This window comes from Microcaecilia unicolor, chromosome 1 (assembly GCF_901765095.1).
Source record: "Microcaecilia unicolor chromosome 1, aMicUni1.1, whole genome shotgun sequence".
In the NCBI taxonomy this organism is placed as follows: domain Eukaryota; kingdom Metazoa; phylum Chordata; class Amphibia; order Gymnophiona; family Siphonopidae; genus Microcaecilia; species Microcaecilia unicolor.
In genome coordinates, this window is record NC_044031.1 from 634,312,802 (window position 1) to 634,328,424 (window position 15,623).

The 15,623-nt window shown below is 41.7% G+C and overlaps 1 protein-coding gene across 3 annotated transcripts in view; it reads left to right on the top strand.

Annotated features, from left to right (window-relative positions):
• Window positions 1–15,623, top strand: part of LPXN (leupaxin) — a 147,744-nt gene that overhangs the window by 112,532 nt on the left and 19,589 nt on the right. For 2 of the 3 annotated variants that reach the window (XM_030221079.1, XM_030221096.1), the window contains one exon: window positions 2,562–3,155. In XM_030221079.1, coding sequence (XP_030076939.1) covers window positions 2,562–2,828 — 267 coding nt within the window. In that variant the 3' untranslated portion in view covers window positions 2,829–3,155. Of the gene's footprint in view, window positions 1–2,561; window positions 3,156–15,623 lie in introns of those variants that run through there. The other variant, XM_030221087.1, reaches the window with a different exon arrangement.

The window sequence follows — 15,623 nt, forward strand, 5'->3', positions numbered from 1 at the left end:
TGGTCCTTATCTGCACCTCGTGGTTTCACTTCATTTTCACCCTGACCTTCTCCCTCTCAGGCTCATTTTCAAAAGAGAAAAACGTCAGATGTGTACCTGGGAGCATACTGCCCTGGTGGTCTAGTAACCTCTTCCGCCTTCGGGCAGGAAAGAGCCCACTTTTCTGCCCGGAACGCTGCCCTGCATGCTTCCTTCCTGTTGCTGATCTCGGCGCCGATTCAAAATGGCCACCGAGAGTTGAAGTGACCTCGCGAGACTTCAACTCTCGGCAGACATTTTGAATCGGCGCCGAGATCAGCAACAGGAAGGATGCATGCAGGGCAGCGCTCTGGGCAGGAACGAGGGGGCTCTTTCCTGCCCCAAAGAGGTCACTAGACCACCAGGGCAGTAGTAAGGTAAGGGGATGGGGGTGTGACAGGGTGTGTGACGGGGGAGGGGAAAATATGACGGGGCGGAGCAGGGTGTGAAAGGGGGTGGGGAGGGGCGTGAAAGGGTGCAGGGTGTGGGAGGCGGGGCATGTGTCCTTTTTGGGGGACAAAATATGGTAACCCTATGTTAAGCGCTTATATACCCAGTTATGTTAGTAATTTATAAAGAGGCTCCTACCACGTGCCCTGTTATAAAATTGCCCCTCTCAATGTGCACCTTATCCATTAACATGCTGACATCAGTTTTAACATTTAAACATATTTATTTATTTATTTTAAAAAATGTTCATACCGCACAGTCCAGAAGTTCTCACCGACATAACATTACAGAACTAACTAAAATAAAATTAAAAAACAAACCATCAACATAAACATATTTTAAAACTTCAGTCTCATCACTCAGTCTGATCTCTTCCACCTTCTCAAATCAGATCATCATCAGCCCCGTACACCTGTATAAAAAAGTAGGTCTTCAGTTCTCTTTTGAACTGTTTGATCCAATATATTTTCTGAAGTCTCAATGGTAAACTGTTCCATAAAGTCAGCACTTGTTATTTTTATTTGGATTTATCTTACACGTTTTTTGAAGTAGTCCATGGTGAATTGCATTAAAATACAGTAGGTATTTTCACTCATTCAAAAGTACTAAGACCAGGGAACACTCAATGAAATTGCATGGAAATTCTTTTAAAACAAATAGGAGGAAATATTTTTTTTACTCAAAGAATAGTTATACTCTGGAACTCATTGCTGGAGGATGTGGTAATGGAGGTTAGTGTTTCTGGGTTTAAAAAAGGTTTGGACAAGTTCCTGGAGGAAAAGTCCAAAGCCCGTTATTGAGATGGGCATGGGGGAAGCCACTGCTTGCATGGAATGTTGCTACTAATTGCTTTTCTGCCAAATACTGGTAACCTGGATTAGTCACAGTTGGAAGCAGGATACTGGTCTAGATGAATCATTGGTCTGACCCAGTATGGCTATTCTTATGTTCTTATGTAAGCTGGGTTACAAATAACAGAGATAAAGCCTATAAAGATTTGGAGGAGTAAATTTGGGCAACTTTTATTTTTCAAAGTTTTGTGTACTATAGGGTCAAAATTGGTCAACTTTGTCTGCAGCTTGCTATGGATTACAGAGATATAGATGCTTTAAGTTTGCTATTTTTCAAATGCAGTTTTCTGAAAAATGTACTTTTTTTTATTGATAAACATTTCTCATTTTTTAAAGACACAGTCCATACCTGAGGCTGAAATTGTGCAGGATTATACAGTTGAACCCCCTCTTAAATAACTCTCATACCCCACTTTTGGTATCTATTCACTCAGCAGGTCGCACTTTGACCCATAACTTACAGTATTCTGTAAGTTATGCACACAGATGTTGGTCCCTCCCATGCCCTGTTCATGCTCCTCCCCTAAGAATGTCCCCTCATATTTATGCGTTATGCAAGATGCATGCTTCATTTAAAGAATATGCCTACTTGCATTAGTATTAGTATTCTGTCATTCTAGCGTGCAAGTGGTGCTTACATTCAGGGGCTAAAGTTATAGAATGAGGGGATAGTGGGTAATTATATAAAGCTTTTTCAGAATGTAAAGCACATTTTACATGCATAAAAAAAGGATCTTATAAAATTACAGAGCGAGGTGGTGCCACAAAAAAGGTTTCACCTGTTTGTTTGTTTGTAATGTATTCAGTAAATACACTCATGTCTTACCTGCATTTTCCAGGTAGGCACACACATGGGTGGACATGCAGAGCATGGGCAGAGTAGGTCTCTCACACACGAACTTCCAGAATAACCTGTGTGTATATCCCTGGCATTTAAACACAAGAACGTACAACAGCTCTGTGGCTAGTTAAGCGATTGTGCCTAAATTATACATTCATGTTTAACTTATACTCTAGTGTTCTATAAAGGAAAAAAAAGTATCTATATTCCTTTCTAGACAATGTAGGTGCATTGTTAAAGAATTATCCCCACAGCCACACTGGTAATAAAAGCATTGGAGAACATGATTAACGACCATAGCATTGCTAAAATCCGTACTCTAATTACCTCTCTCTTGACAATATGAGTGATATTTGAATTACCGTCTGTCTGATGTCCTCCTCTCACTCATTCTCTTTCAGGACTGCTCCTGCACCTTTTCTCAGGGCTCTTTCTTTGAACTGAATGGCCACCCGTACTGTGAGTTGGACTACCACCGCCGGCAGGGTTCCATCTGTCACACCTGTCAAAAACCCATCATAGGGCGCTGTGTAAGTGCCATGGGTAGTCGCTTCCACCCTGAGCACTTTGTGTGTGCCTTCTGCCTTAAGCAACTCAATCAGGGCATCTTCCAAGAGCAGAATGACAAGCCATACTGCAATGCCTGCTACGGTCGCCTTTTTGTCTAAGTCAGCTCACGGGTTGTTTTTCAGCTGCCATTATTATGGTTGCATCTCCATCTTTCTGTTAATTTGTAATCTTCATGTGTTTGCTATTGGGTTGTTTGCTTTTTGCAAAAAAGCATTATTCTCAAATTTGCTACAGAGAATCGAACTGTCATCTCAGTCTAGAGAAGAATTAATCAATAAGGCATGTCTAAAAATAGTGCTTAGCAGGTCGCATTTTCCAAGTGCAAGGGGGTGCCTACATTAACAGGTACCCACGTTCATGTACTATGCATTATTCTATAATAATGATAGCGGGGATGGGACGACTTCCCTATGAAGAAAGACTGAGGAGGCTAGGGCTTTTCAGCTTGGAGAAGAGACGGCTGAGGGGAGACATGATAGAGGTATATAAAATAATGAGTGGAGTGGAACAGGTGGATGTGAAGCGTCTGTTCACGCTTTCCAAAAATACTAGGGGGCATGCGATGAAACTACAGTGTAGTAAATTTAAAACAAATCAGAGAAAATGTTTCTTCACCCAACAGATAATTAAACTCTGGAATTCGTTGCCGGAGGACGTGGTGAAGGTGGTTAGCTTAGCAGAGCTTAAAAAGGGGTTAGTCGGTTTCCTAAAAAACAAGTCCATAAACAACTACTAAATGGACTTGGGAAAAATCCACAATTCCAGGAATAACATGTATAGAATGTTTGTACGTTTGGGAAGCTTGCCAGGTGCCCTTGGCCTGGATTGGCCGCTGTCGTGGACAGGATGCTGGGCTCGATGGACCCTTGGTCTTTTCCCAGTGTGGCATTACTTATGTACTTATAAGGTAGCACATGAGTGTCTTAGCGGGTGTACACGAGCAAATCATGAGCAGGCCATGGGCACATCCACCAACAACGCACACATCTTACATAACAACACTATCAGTTGCGTGAATCAGGGTGCCATGATTCTATTGTAGAATTGGTGCTCCTTGTGCTGCATCGGGGTGCCCAAAAGGAGATACCACTTATTGAAATACCCTTAAGACAAAAATGTCTCTACCCCAACTCCTCTTCCCCCTTCTGCATGTAATATTCAGACATTTTGTCCTTGTTCATATAACAAACCATATTTATCTCCTTATTAAGTTTAGACTAGAGCATTTTTCAAACTGGTGTTTTGTAGTTTCAGGAAAATATTTAAAACCAGGTTCTGTGCAGTAAAACAAAGCTCCAGCATTTGCAAATATCTGGAATTACAGGAAATTCTTGAATTGTATAAGAACATGAACAGGGCTGTCTGCAGTGCATGCCAGAGAAAACATAAGAACATAAGTACATAAGCATTGCCATACTGGAACAGTCCGAAAGTCCATCATGCCCAGTGTGCTATCTCCAACAGTGGCTAATCCAGGTCACAAGTTCCTGACAAGATCCCAAAAGAGTAAGAGTATTTCTAGGATAAGCATATTTTATGCTGCTTATCCTAGAAATAAGTAGTGGTTTTTCCCAAGTCCATCTTAATAATGGTTTATGGATTTTTCTGTAGGAAATTATCCAAACCTTTTTTAAACCCTGCTAAACTAACTGCTTTTGCCACATTCTCTGGCAGCAAATTCCAGAGTTTAATTATTCGTTGAGTGAAGAAATATTTTCTCTGATTTGTTTTAAATTTACTACTTAGTAGCCTCATTGCATGTCCCCTAGTCCTAATATTTTTGGAAAGAGTAAACAAGTGATTCACGTCTACCCATTGAGTGCTCAGGGAAGAGGCCTGATGTAAGCGCTGGAGAGAAGGGGTCTCTGCTATACAAGCCATAGTAAATGAGCCTATATCACTAAAACTACAGAGGACAATGTTAAAACAGCATAAATTGGTATAGAAATTCAAAATATTACTATGTAAGCTTCCATCTTTCTTATATAAACTCAAAAAGAAAGAGCAACATTCTGGCCAATATTCAAAGGCATTTATCTAATTAGCAGGTACTACTACCAGATCAATGCCAGCTACTACAATATTCTAAAGTACTAACCGGATAGTACTGGGGAGGTCCATGGTGGAGCTTGGGCAGAGTAAGAGGTTATCCAGTTTGCACTGATATTCAGACAGCTAACTGACTAAAGTTAGGACCACAAAAAGGCTGAATATTGCTGCTAACCAGATATTACCACCTGTTAGCGCTGATTCTCAGATATTAAGCACTGGCAAGTATTCAGATACTGGTGCTGAATATCTGGTCTCTTTTTACCTGTAGTGACCAGCGTTTTAAAAAGTACTGACTACCATGGGATTAATATTGACACTGTTCTATCTACCCATGTTTGAGTCTCAATGCATTTCCCATAGCAAAACTCAGGGGGGAGGGGGAGAATCGAAAATTGAATGTTTTTCAGTTCTGCTTTACAAGTTTTGCAGTCTTACGGTGTAATGAAACTTGACCTTTTGCAAGACTTTATTATATTTATGCATCTGGATTGTTGCCTGGTTTTTCTGAATCAAGACAAGCTCGATGTACTTTTAGTGACTCAACATTTGGAAGAAATCACCATTTAGCATTGGCATAAGTACATCTTGCTTCATAAAGGATTGGGTGTTGGACTTTTTTTTTTAGTATTTAGTAGTTTATATATGATTGTCAGGTTCAGGTGGTGTGCATTACACCTGATATATAAGTTTGAAATTTTGCATAATAGGATATAATTCAATTTAGAATATGCATTGGTTAGAATGTTGAGATATTGAATTTTAGCTAGTATTTTTAATTGGATAATGAAGTTTTTTTGAATTTTATCATAGTTGTTTGGATATTACTAATCTGGCTACCTTAAGGGATTGGTTTCGGTCTAGTGTGATTTCTAGGATTTTCAGGTTGTCTGCTATTGGGTAGGTGGTCCTGTCAAGGATAATGCTGGAAAAGGCATCCTTGCAGGAACTGGATGTGAGCACTAAAAATGGAGTCTTGTCTCGGTTTAATTTGAGTTTGAATACTGTGGTCCAGGATTCCATGATATTCAGTCCTTGAGTTATTAAGGTGTTTATTTCTGACGTGTCTTGACTAAATGGGATGCATATGGCATAAATGAATGGGTTGAAGCCATGCTTCGATAGTGTCCTTGCCAGTGGGATCATCATTATGTTGAACAGTGTGGGTGAGATCGGTGAGCCTTGCGATACCCCACAGTCTGCCTTTCATGGGGTGGAGCATATGTTATTCATTTTGACCTGGTAGGATCTTGATGCTAGGAATCCTTTAAACCATTGTAGTACCTCGCCTCCAATACCGAGTTTGTCCAGCATTCTTAGTAGGATTTGGTGGTCGACCCTTTCAAATGCGCTTGACATGTCGAATTGTAGAAGCAGGATTTTCTTGCCCTTGCTGATTCTCTTTTGAAGTTGGCCAGTAAGGTCAAAAGTACACCTTCATTGGGTGAAAGCTGGGAAGGGGTGATTAAGAGAAACTGGGGGAGAGGCCGGGGAGGGGGGCATGAGAGAAACTGGGGGAGAGGCTGGGGTGGAGGCATTGTGCTACTATTTTCAGTTTAGTATTACATTTTGTTTGAAACTCTATTTTTTATTACCCAAAATGCGTGCCAAGATTAAGCACAATTAAACGTGCAATTACAATTTTTAATCATTGCCCACCCCTAGTTTTGTATATGTCTGACACTGTAACATGTTATTTCTATTATAAGGAATCAATTTGCCTGTGTCCAAGTTTACGTCATTGATTGTATTTATGCTTATATTTGATCATTTTACAACTGTTATTCTATTAACAAAATTGTAAGTTTTATGTCAAGCTGTACTTGCTCTATACTGCCTTGGGTGAATCTCCTCATAAATGTGGTTAATATATCCTATTTAATTAATAAAATAAATGTGGCTTAACAGCTGAATAATTTTGTGTCACTTGCAAATTTGATGTTCTCACTCATTGTTCCCTTTTCCAGATCATTTATAGATATTTTAAAAGACATTTGTCCAAGTGGAGATCCCTGTGGCACTCCACTTTTTACCCTCCTCCATTAAGAAAATCAACCATCTAACCCTACTGTCACATCTGTGGTCGTGACCCCTCTCAGACTTACCTTATTTCTGGGGACCAGCTTCTGAGCTGGCTTCTGTCTGTCCTTTCTGAGTTAGTTCTGTCTCTGTGTGCTGGCTGCTTCCAGCATGGCTCTGATTGCTCCACTGTGCTGCACCTGTGTATGTTGAGCCTTTCTATGCTTCAGTATGCTTTCTGCCTGCTTCTTGGTTTGTGCTCCCCTCACCCTCTGGTGACCAGAACCGGTGGCTGCCATAGACTGTCTTGCTGTCCCTAGCCGTTCTAGTCTTCAGTCTAGTCCGGTCTGGATCTTCCAGGCTGCCAGACTTGTCTTTCTTTTTTGTGCCTGAACAGCACCCGTAGTTGCCTTGAGATTGCTGCAGCTTGAGCCTCAGGTGCTGATGGGCTTTATTAATCACCTAGAAACTTCTGTGTTTGCCTTTGCATCGCCTAAGGTCCCTGGTATGCTGGTGTGCTCTGTGCACTTCTGCTAGCTCAGTTTATTGTCTGAGATTCTTGCCTGATTTTAGTCTAGTCTTTGTGTAGTGTATCTTGTACTGTATTGCTTGTTTCCCAGTCTTGTTTCTTGTTTGTATTTCTCTGTCTAGTTCTTGGTTGTCTGTGTTTCTTGTTTAGTGGCTGCCTGGCAGCTTTCAGTTCTGTCTCTTACCTGTCTGTGTTTCCTTTCTTAGTGGCTGCTTTGCAGCTTTCAATCCTGACCCTTAAGCCTGTCCATTTCCTGCCTAGTATAGTATTGTCTGTCTGTGAATCCTAGCCCAGTTCCTGCCTTGCTGCCCATGTATATTCCTTTCTCCTGTGACCCTTAGTCCTACCCTGTTCTGCCTAGTTGGTTTCCAGTTCCTGTCCTGTCCGGTAAGTCCTGCTGGCCACCTGCACCTGGGGGCTCAACCCCGGGGGAATGGTGGTCAAGTGCAGGTGAAGTCTAGCTGTCCCTGCCAGAGTTCTGCCTTGTCTCTGGTGTGGGGTGGTTTTGCCTGCCGCTGCCGCTCCTCGGCAGTGGCTCAAGGGCTCACAAACCCAGGTTCTGCTTTGAAAGCCTGACACCTACTCTGTTTTCTATCTTTTAGGGGTGCAGGTTTATGTTTAAAGCACTTACAGGGAACAGACCATTCTTTCTTTAGTTAACACAGATAAGAGTTAACCTGCAGTGATGTGGCCAGCTATTTTTAAAACTTGTTTTTCTGGGCTCTGATTTGCCCTGGAGCTCAGTTTCATCTAGAAGGTACTGGCTTTTGCTCCAGTCTTAGCCAGGGAGAAAAGGGAGAAGGATCTCTTTGCTGAGGCCCTGTGAAAAGTTATATTTGATAACCTGTGAATAGCTATATGTCCTGATCTCCCCAGGTACTATGTAGATAGTAAACAAACATTTAGATAGTATTGTAATTGATCCATATTTCCGTTATCTGTTACTGTTTGCTGATTGCACCTTTTCAGTTCATTGTTCTAATTTTTTTTGCATGACAATAAACATTATTAGTTTATTGCCTCTGCTTGTCTGGACTGAATAATAATCCTGGTGGTTTGTGTGTTGGGTCTGTGTGTGCTTTCTAGGAACTGTGGGAACACTGGGAGTGTGGCCCTAGTAACCTAGAAATCACTGGGGATAATTTGAGAGCAAGAGACTTGCCCAGAGGTGGTTGGGACCCAGTGGGAGGAGGGTGCTAGTGTAGAGCACAAGCGGCAGGTGCAGGCAGACCTGAGCTGTGCTGGGGATAGACCCTCTAAATGACCGCGGGGTAACCCCAGTTACCTGTATATATGTAAACCGCTTTGAATGCAGTTGCAAAATACCACAGAAAGGCAGTATATCAAGTCCCATTTCCCTTTCCCTTTAGCATTTCCTCATAGGGGAGAAGTTCCATCTGCTATATGAGATAAGTACAGAGGATCTGAGGGAGAAGAAGGGATGGTAGAAACTGACTGTTGGTCTGGACGATCTTTTGTGCAGTGATATTCTATGGGCCCAGAGAGCTGTTGAGATAGAGGTTTGAATATTGCTGCTCCCCAGAAAGTGGTGACAGTCTATGCTCTGTATGAAAATTTAACACATCACTATCTAGATAGTGGCACTCGGTGTCCATGAATAATTTAAATGCTACAGCTTGCATTAAACACTGATTTTGAATTTAAATATTCAGCTGGCAGCATCTTATAAAATGCTGACTGTCGCCGGCTAAACTAGCCCAGGATAGTCAGTGCTGGGCCATATCTGGGCACCAGCACTGAATATCCAGAGCTAATTCACAGAACCATGGCCACTAGTACTTATGCGGCTCCTGACTGAATATTAGCTAGGAGCCGCATAAAAAATTCTTGACATATCCCAATCTCCCTGTCCTGATCCTCTTTCCCACCCCTAGAAAGGAAAGAATCCCCCTTGGTCTGATCCTCCCTCCCACCCCCCACCCCTAGGATATAGCAATGTAGGCCCAGGCCCTCACCCCCTGCTGGACCCCATAGGCAGGAGATATGTCCACTTGCTTTGCCCACATCCGAGGTCACGTCAAAGTGGCTGCAGCTGAATATTGCCTCAGACAAACGATTTAAATGATTTTGAATATTGGGCCCTATGTTTCTCTGTTACTGAATATTTTCTCTTTGAAAACTGACACAAAGTTCATTGATAAAAGTGCCCTTGAGTTGTGTGCCATTGGGGTTGGTTGAAAATTGACAAAGGGACTAGGCTGGTGCATGTCTGAGACCAATGCTATCTCTGTTTTATGTGGATATGAGGGAGTCTATAGGATACTCCCCATTCCCTTTGAGAATATTCCCTTTTAGGGTCAGAACCACCTTAAGCCCCATATTCCTGTCCAAAGAGGAAGTAACACAGGAGGGGTTGAACCAGGAGGACAGCTGCCAGGAAGTGTAAAAGACAGGGCCAAAGTTGGGTTAGAAGGAAGCAGCAATGCCCCATGGCATACAGCTCCACCACCTATGTGTAAACTACAAAAAAAAGGATCCTTGGGGAGAAATTCAGACAGTATGTTTCTAGACATTTAAACTAGAGGGTGGGGGGTGACAAAAGGAAACAGGGGATTTCAGAAAGTCACCCCCAGAATAAACATGATGGCAGAGGGAAAGGTCATGTAAATATAAAAAAACACCTAAACTCACTAAGCACATGGAAAGCTATGTGCACAAATGCTCGTAGTCTAAGTAAAAAGGTTCAAGACTTGCAAGCCCTGATGTTTGAAGAAAACTTCTCATGAATGGGATGTGACCGTACCGGGCTATAATCTTTTTAGGAAGGATAGAGAGGGCCGAAGAGGTGGAGGAGTGGCTCTGTATGTGAGAGAGAATATCAGAGCGGCTGAAATGCGGGGAACCTGGGGAAAAGATGAAACTTTATGGATCGTCCTGGAAAGAGAAGATGGAACCAGTATCCACATGGGGGTTATCTACAGACCTCCTGTGCAAACTGAGAAGTTAGACAAGGATCTGATAGAAGATATTCAAAAGATTGGTATGAAAGGGGAGGTGTTACTGTTGGGAGATTTCAATTTGTCTGACGTGGATTGGAACGTCCCGTCTGCGGAATCGGAAAAAAGTAGGGAGATTGTGTATGCCTGTCAAAGTGCCTTGCTCAGACAAATGGTGATGGAACCCACGAGGGAAGGGTCGATGCTGGATCTAGTGCTCACGAATGGAGGTAGTGTTTCTGATATCCAGGTGGGTGCCCACCTAAGTAATAGTGATCATCACACCGTATGGTTTGATATAAGGGTGAAGACGGAGTGCGGACGCACAAAACTCAAAGTACTGGATTTCAGATGTACTGATTTTCATAAAATGGGGGAATACCTGAAGAAGGAGCTGTTGGTGTGGGAAGGCATAGGAGAAGTGGAAAAACAGTGGTCCAAGCTAAAGGCTGCTATAAAATGGCGACTGATCTTTTTGTGAGGAAAGTAAACAAAAACAAGAGAAGCAGGAAGCCTTTATGGTTCTCCAAACAAGTAGCTGAAAAAATAAGAGCAAAAGAGGCTTTGTTCAAGAAATACAAAAGAACACAAAGAGAGGATCACGGAAAAGATTATCGGATTAAACTCAAAGAAGCGAAGAGGGAAATACGGCTAGCGAAAGCACAAGCAGAAGAAAAAATGGCTAAAGATGTAAAGAGAGGTGACAAGACTTTTACAGATATATTGGAGAAAGGAGAAGAGATAGGAATGGAATTGCGAGACTGAAGGATAATGAGAATGGCTATGTGGAGAGTGATGAAGATAAAGCGAACGTGCTAAACAATTATTGCTCTTCGATGTTCACGGAGGAAAATCCTGGAGAAGGACCATGGTTGGCTGCCGAGGGAACGTCTGGGAATGGAGTGGATACTGCGCCATTTACGGAAGAAAGAGTTTATAAACAGCTGGAGAATCTGAAGGTGGACAAAGCTATGGGGCCAGATGGGATACATCCCAGGATACTGAAGGAGCTCAGAGAGGTCCTAGCGGGACCTCTTAAAGGTTTATTTAATAGATCTTTAGAGACGGGAGAGGATCCGCGAGATTGGAGATGAGCAGATGTGGTCCCTCTTCACAAAAGTGGAGACAGGGAAGAAGTGGGAAACTACAGACCGGTAAGTCTCATGTCGGTGGTAGGAAAAATAATGGAGTCGCTGCTGAAAGAAAGGATAGTTAACTTTCTAGAAGCCGGTGGGTTACAGGACCCGAGGCAACATGGCTTTACCAAAGGAAAATCCTGCCAAATGAATCTTATTGACTTTTTTGACTGGGTGACCAAAGAACTGGGTGAGGGACGTGCGCTAGATGTAATCTACTTGGACTTCAGCAAAGCCTTTGATACAGTCCCCCACAGAAGACTCGTGAATAAGCTGAAAGGGTTGAACTTAGGACCAAAAGTGGTGAACTGAATAAGAAACTGGTTGACTGACAGGTGGCAGAGGGTGGTGGTAAATGGAATCCGCTCAGAGGAAAGGAAGGTGAGCAGTGGAGTTCCTCAGGGGTCGGTGCTGGGGCCTATTCTGTTTAATATATTTTTGGGAGATATTGCTGAAGGGTTGGAAGGAAAGGTGTGCCTTTTTGCGGATGACACGAAAATAGCCAATAGAGTGGATACCCTGGAGGGAGTAGAAACAATGAGAAGGGATCTCCGAACATTAGAAGAATGGTCGAGGGTCTGGCAGTTAAAATTTAATACAATTTTATATAATTAGGGGGAAAAACATTTAACAGAGTACCAACTCAACTTTAGTTAAATCACAACAAGTACTCTTACATCATTAATACTACGTTATTTTATTGAAATTATTCCCAACAAAGTGCTCACATTTCAGATAACATAGCAGATACTATGGAACTCTCATCTACTCATCCAGCATGTGCACACACTCACAGCAAACACACACTCCCCTACTCTTTACAGGACCTTGTTTTCCAATTGTATTAAAGATTGTATTAAAAATTGTTATAAACACTATAGCATATATAAATCATATCACATTAAATCCTGATTAGTTGTGAAACCTTTGTTCCACAGTACTTCAAGGAAGTATCACATCATATACCATGCCCTTTATCTTGTGCTTAACGCATCTCAAAAGTCCATTGGTAGATGCTATAATCAAATGAATAAATCCTTTTGCGAGGTGTATGTTCTTTGCTCCCAAGGAGGCACCACAAGGCAAGGAGAAGGCTACCAGAGTAGTTGTGGGTAGTGGGTTTGAGGGGTTTTGGGGGGCTCAGCACACAAGGTAAGGGAGCTATGGATCTGGGAGCAATTTATGAAGTCCACTGCAGTGCCCCCTAGGGTGCCCAGTTGGTGTCCTGGCATGTGAGGGGGACCATTGCACTATAAATGCTGGCTCCTCCCATGACCAAATGCCTTGGATTTGGCCGGGATTGAGCTGGCCACTATTAGTTTCCATTATGGGCGGGAAACCAATGGCGGCGATCTCTAACGCTGGCCATCTCTAACGCCGGCCCAAAAGTTGAGATTTGGCCGGCCCTGACCGTATTATCGAAACGAAAGATGGCCAACCATCTTTGTTTCGATAATACGGTCGGGTATGCCACTTTCCGGGGCCGGCCTTGGAGATGGCTGCCCATATAGATGGCCGGCCCCGCTCGATTATGCCCCTCCACGTTACAACAACTACAGTCAGGTAGGCCAAGTCCAACCTGGAACCTTGCAGACTTGGTATGTTGACCAGAGTACTTGATAGTAATTGGAGAGGCAGGCCAGAGATAAGTAGAGTGTGCTGTAGTGCCAAGAGACAGGAATGTTCGTTGTGGCCCTGTAGGAGCAGGCCATCAGAGGACATTGTGACATTGAAGGATTTTGCTTTGAGTTTGCCTTCTTCCTCCCTATGAATTAAACAGGACCCCTTGCCTTCAATAAATATTATTTGCCTTTACCTGTCACCACTGTGTGATCTCTTACCTGGGCTCGGGGCCTGCTCTCACTCACGGTACCACAGTGGACAATTCAATCTGTACCAATGCCTTTGTTAATAGCTTGTCTTTTGACTGACTCCGAATTTCAGAACACATATAACATTAAAATTAACCAGAAAACTTGGCAATTCAGTAGTACTTTCAATTCTGTCTCTGTGTCTATCTGTGTGCAAGTGTATCACACTAATACCCTGTACAGATAATTCTTTTCAATTTTAGTTTTTTCTTAAGTTTGAGAATATTTTATCAGTAGGCATGTTAGCTCCATAATTAGTTCAAATCATGTAGTTAAAAATCCATGAATTAAACCTTTTTGCTAGCATACCATGTATTAACTCATCCTCATTTGGAATAAAAACAAGTATAAACAGAAATAATTATTCTCTCAAGTCTGACACCTAATGGAAAACACCCAACTCTCATGGGATGTAATCCCCATGATCCTTTAGAAAAAATTTAAATCACTGTCTCTCTATGTGCATCCGCCCAAGAATACATCACATACCAGAGCTTCACTGAAGGTAAATCAAAAGCAATGAAATAATATGGCTGATTAAGAAATAACAATGCTATCAAAGCATATGTGGTCAGTGGTAGTGATAAACATATAGATGCCTTTTATTTTAAAAATCCACAGCCAGTCTGTGTAAAACTGAGGCCATTTTATTCATAGGATGGTCTAAGTTCTAAACCCAGAAAAGGGACCTGACTGAGGCAAAGCAAGGCAGACAACACAGTTATATGTCCAGTAGTGAAATTCAGCTACCGAACATATAAGGCCGATATTGAAAGGACTTAGGGGCCCTGTGCAAAACTATCATGACATGGTGAAATAGCCTGTGTTAACGGTCGCTCATTTTGATAACTTCCCCCCTTATGCTCCTAACTTTCAGAGGTATGCTGCTAAATTGGCCTCTTTGAAAAATTATTTATGTATTTATATATTGGGATTTAGGTGGCAGTTTTATCAATTCGGGTTACTGTTAAGATGTGTTATTTTACGACAAGTCTTGCTATTTTGGCACAGGGTCTCATTACATAAAATGGAACCTGTGCGACAATAGCATGACATGGTAAAATAATACTAGCCCACGTTGATAACTTTCCCCCTTATGTTAAGCAGGGTAAAAGCAGGTGGAACTTGACTTAAAACTTAAGATTTTGTTAATAGTGTAAAGGTAATAAATAGAAATAAAACAAAACATAGAAAAGAAAATAAGATGATACCTTCCCTATTAGACTAACTTAATACATTTTTTGATTAGCTTTCAAAGGTAACCATTCTTCAGATCAGGAATATAACAATGATTAAATATAAGCAGATGAATGGCATAAACTTAGAGACATAAGAACATAAGAGTAGCCATACTGGGTCAAACCAATGGTCCATCTAGCCCAGTATCCTATTTTCCAAACAGTGGCCAAGCCAGGTCACAAGTATCTGGCAGAAACCAAAATCGTGGCAACACTACATACTACAAATCCCAGGGCAAGCAGTTGCTTCCCATGTCTGTCTCAATAGCAGACTATAGACTTTTCCTCCAAGAATTCGTCCAAACCTTTTATAAACCCAGATACGCTAACCGCTGTTACCACATTCTCTGGCAAAGAGTTCCAGAGCTTAACTATTCATTGAGTGAAAAAATATTTCCTACTATTTGTTTTAAAAGTATTTCCATGTAACTTCCTCGAGTGTCTCCTAGTCTTTGTACATTTGGAACGAGTAAAAAATCGATTTACTTCTACTCATTCTACACCACTCAGGATTTTGTAGACCTCAATCATACCTCCCCTCATCCATCTCTTTTCCAAGTTGAAGAGCCCTAACCTCTTTAGCCTTTCCTCATACGAGAGGAGTTCCATCCTCTTTATTATTTTGGTCGCTCTTCTTTGAACCTTTTCTAATTCCACTATATCTTTTTCAAGGTACAGCGACCAGAACTGAATGCAATACTCAAGGTGCAGACACACCATAGAGTGATACAAAGGCATTATAGTATTTTCGGTCAAATTGAATCCTAATAATAAGAATAGCATGATACAGTGTCAGGAATATACACATTAAACAACAGAGTAAAACAATCATATAACATGAATATAATAAATGTCAGCAGGGTACAAATGATATCTCATAATAGGCAGCATGGAGGATCATTCATGTAACATGTATGTATATGATACTTATGATTTCAGCATGATACCAATGAAACCCTTTACTAGGCAATTTATTAGAATATTAATATAACATAGAAATGATAAACAGAATGTTGGCACATACTACAAAACAGCATAGATTTGATGCTGAATATTATTAGGGCTGCGTTTGTAAATTTATGTTCAATATTACC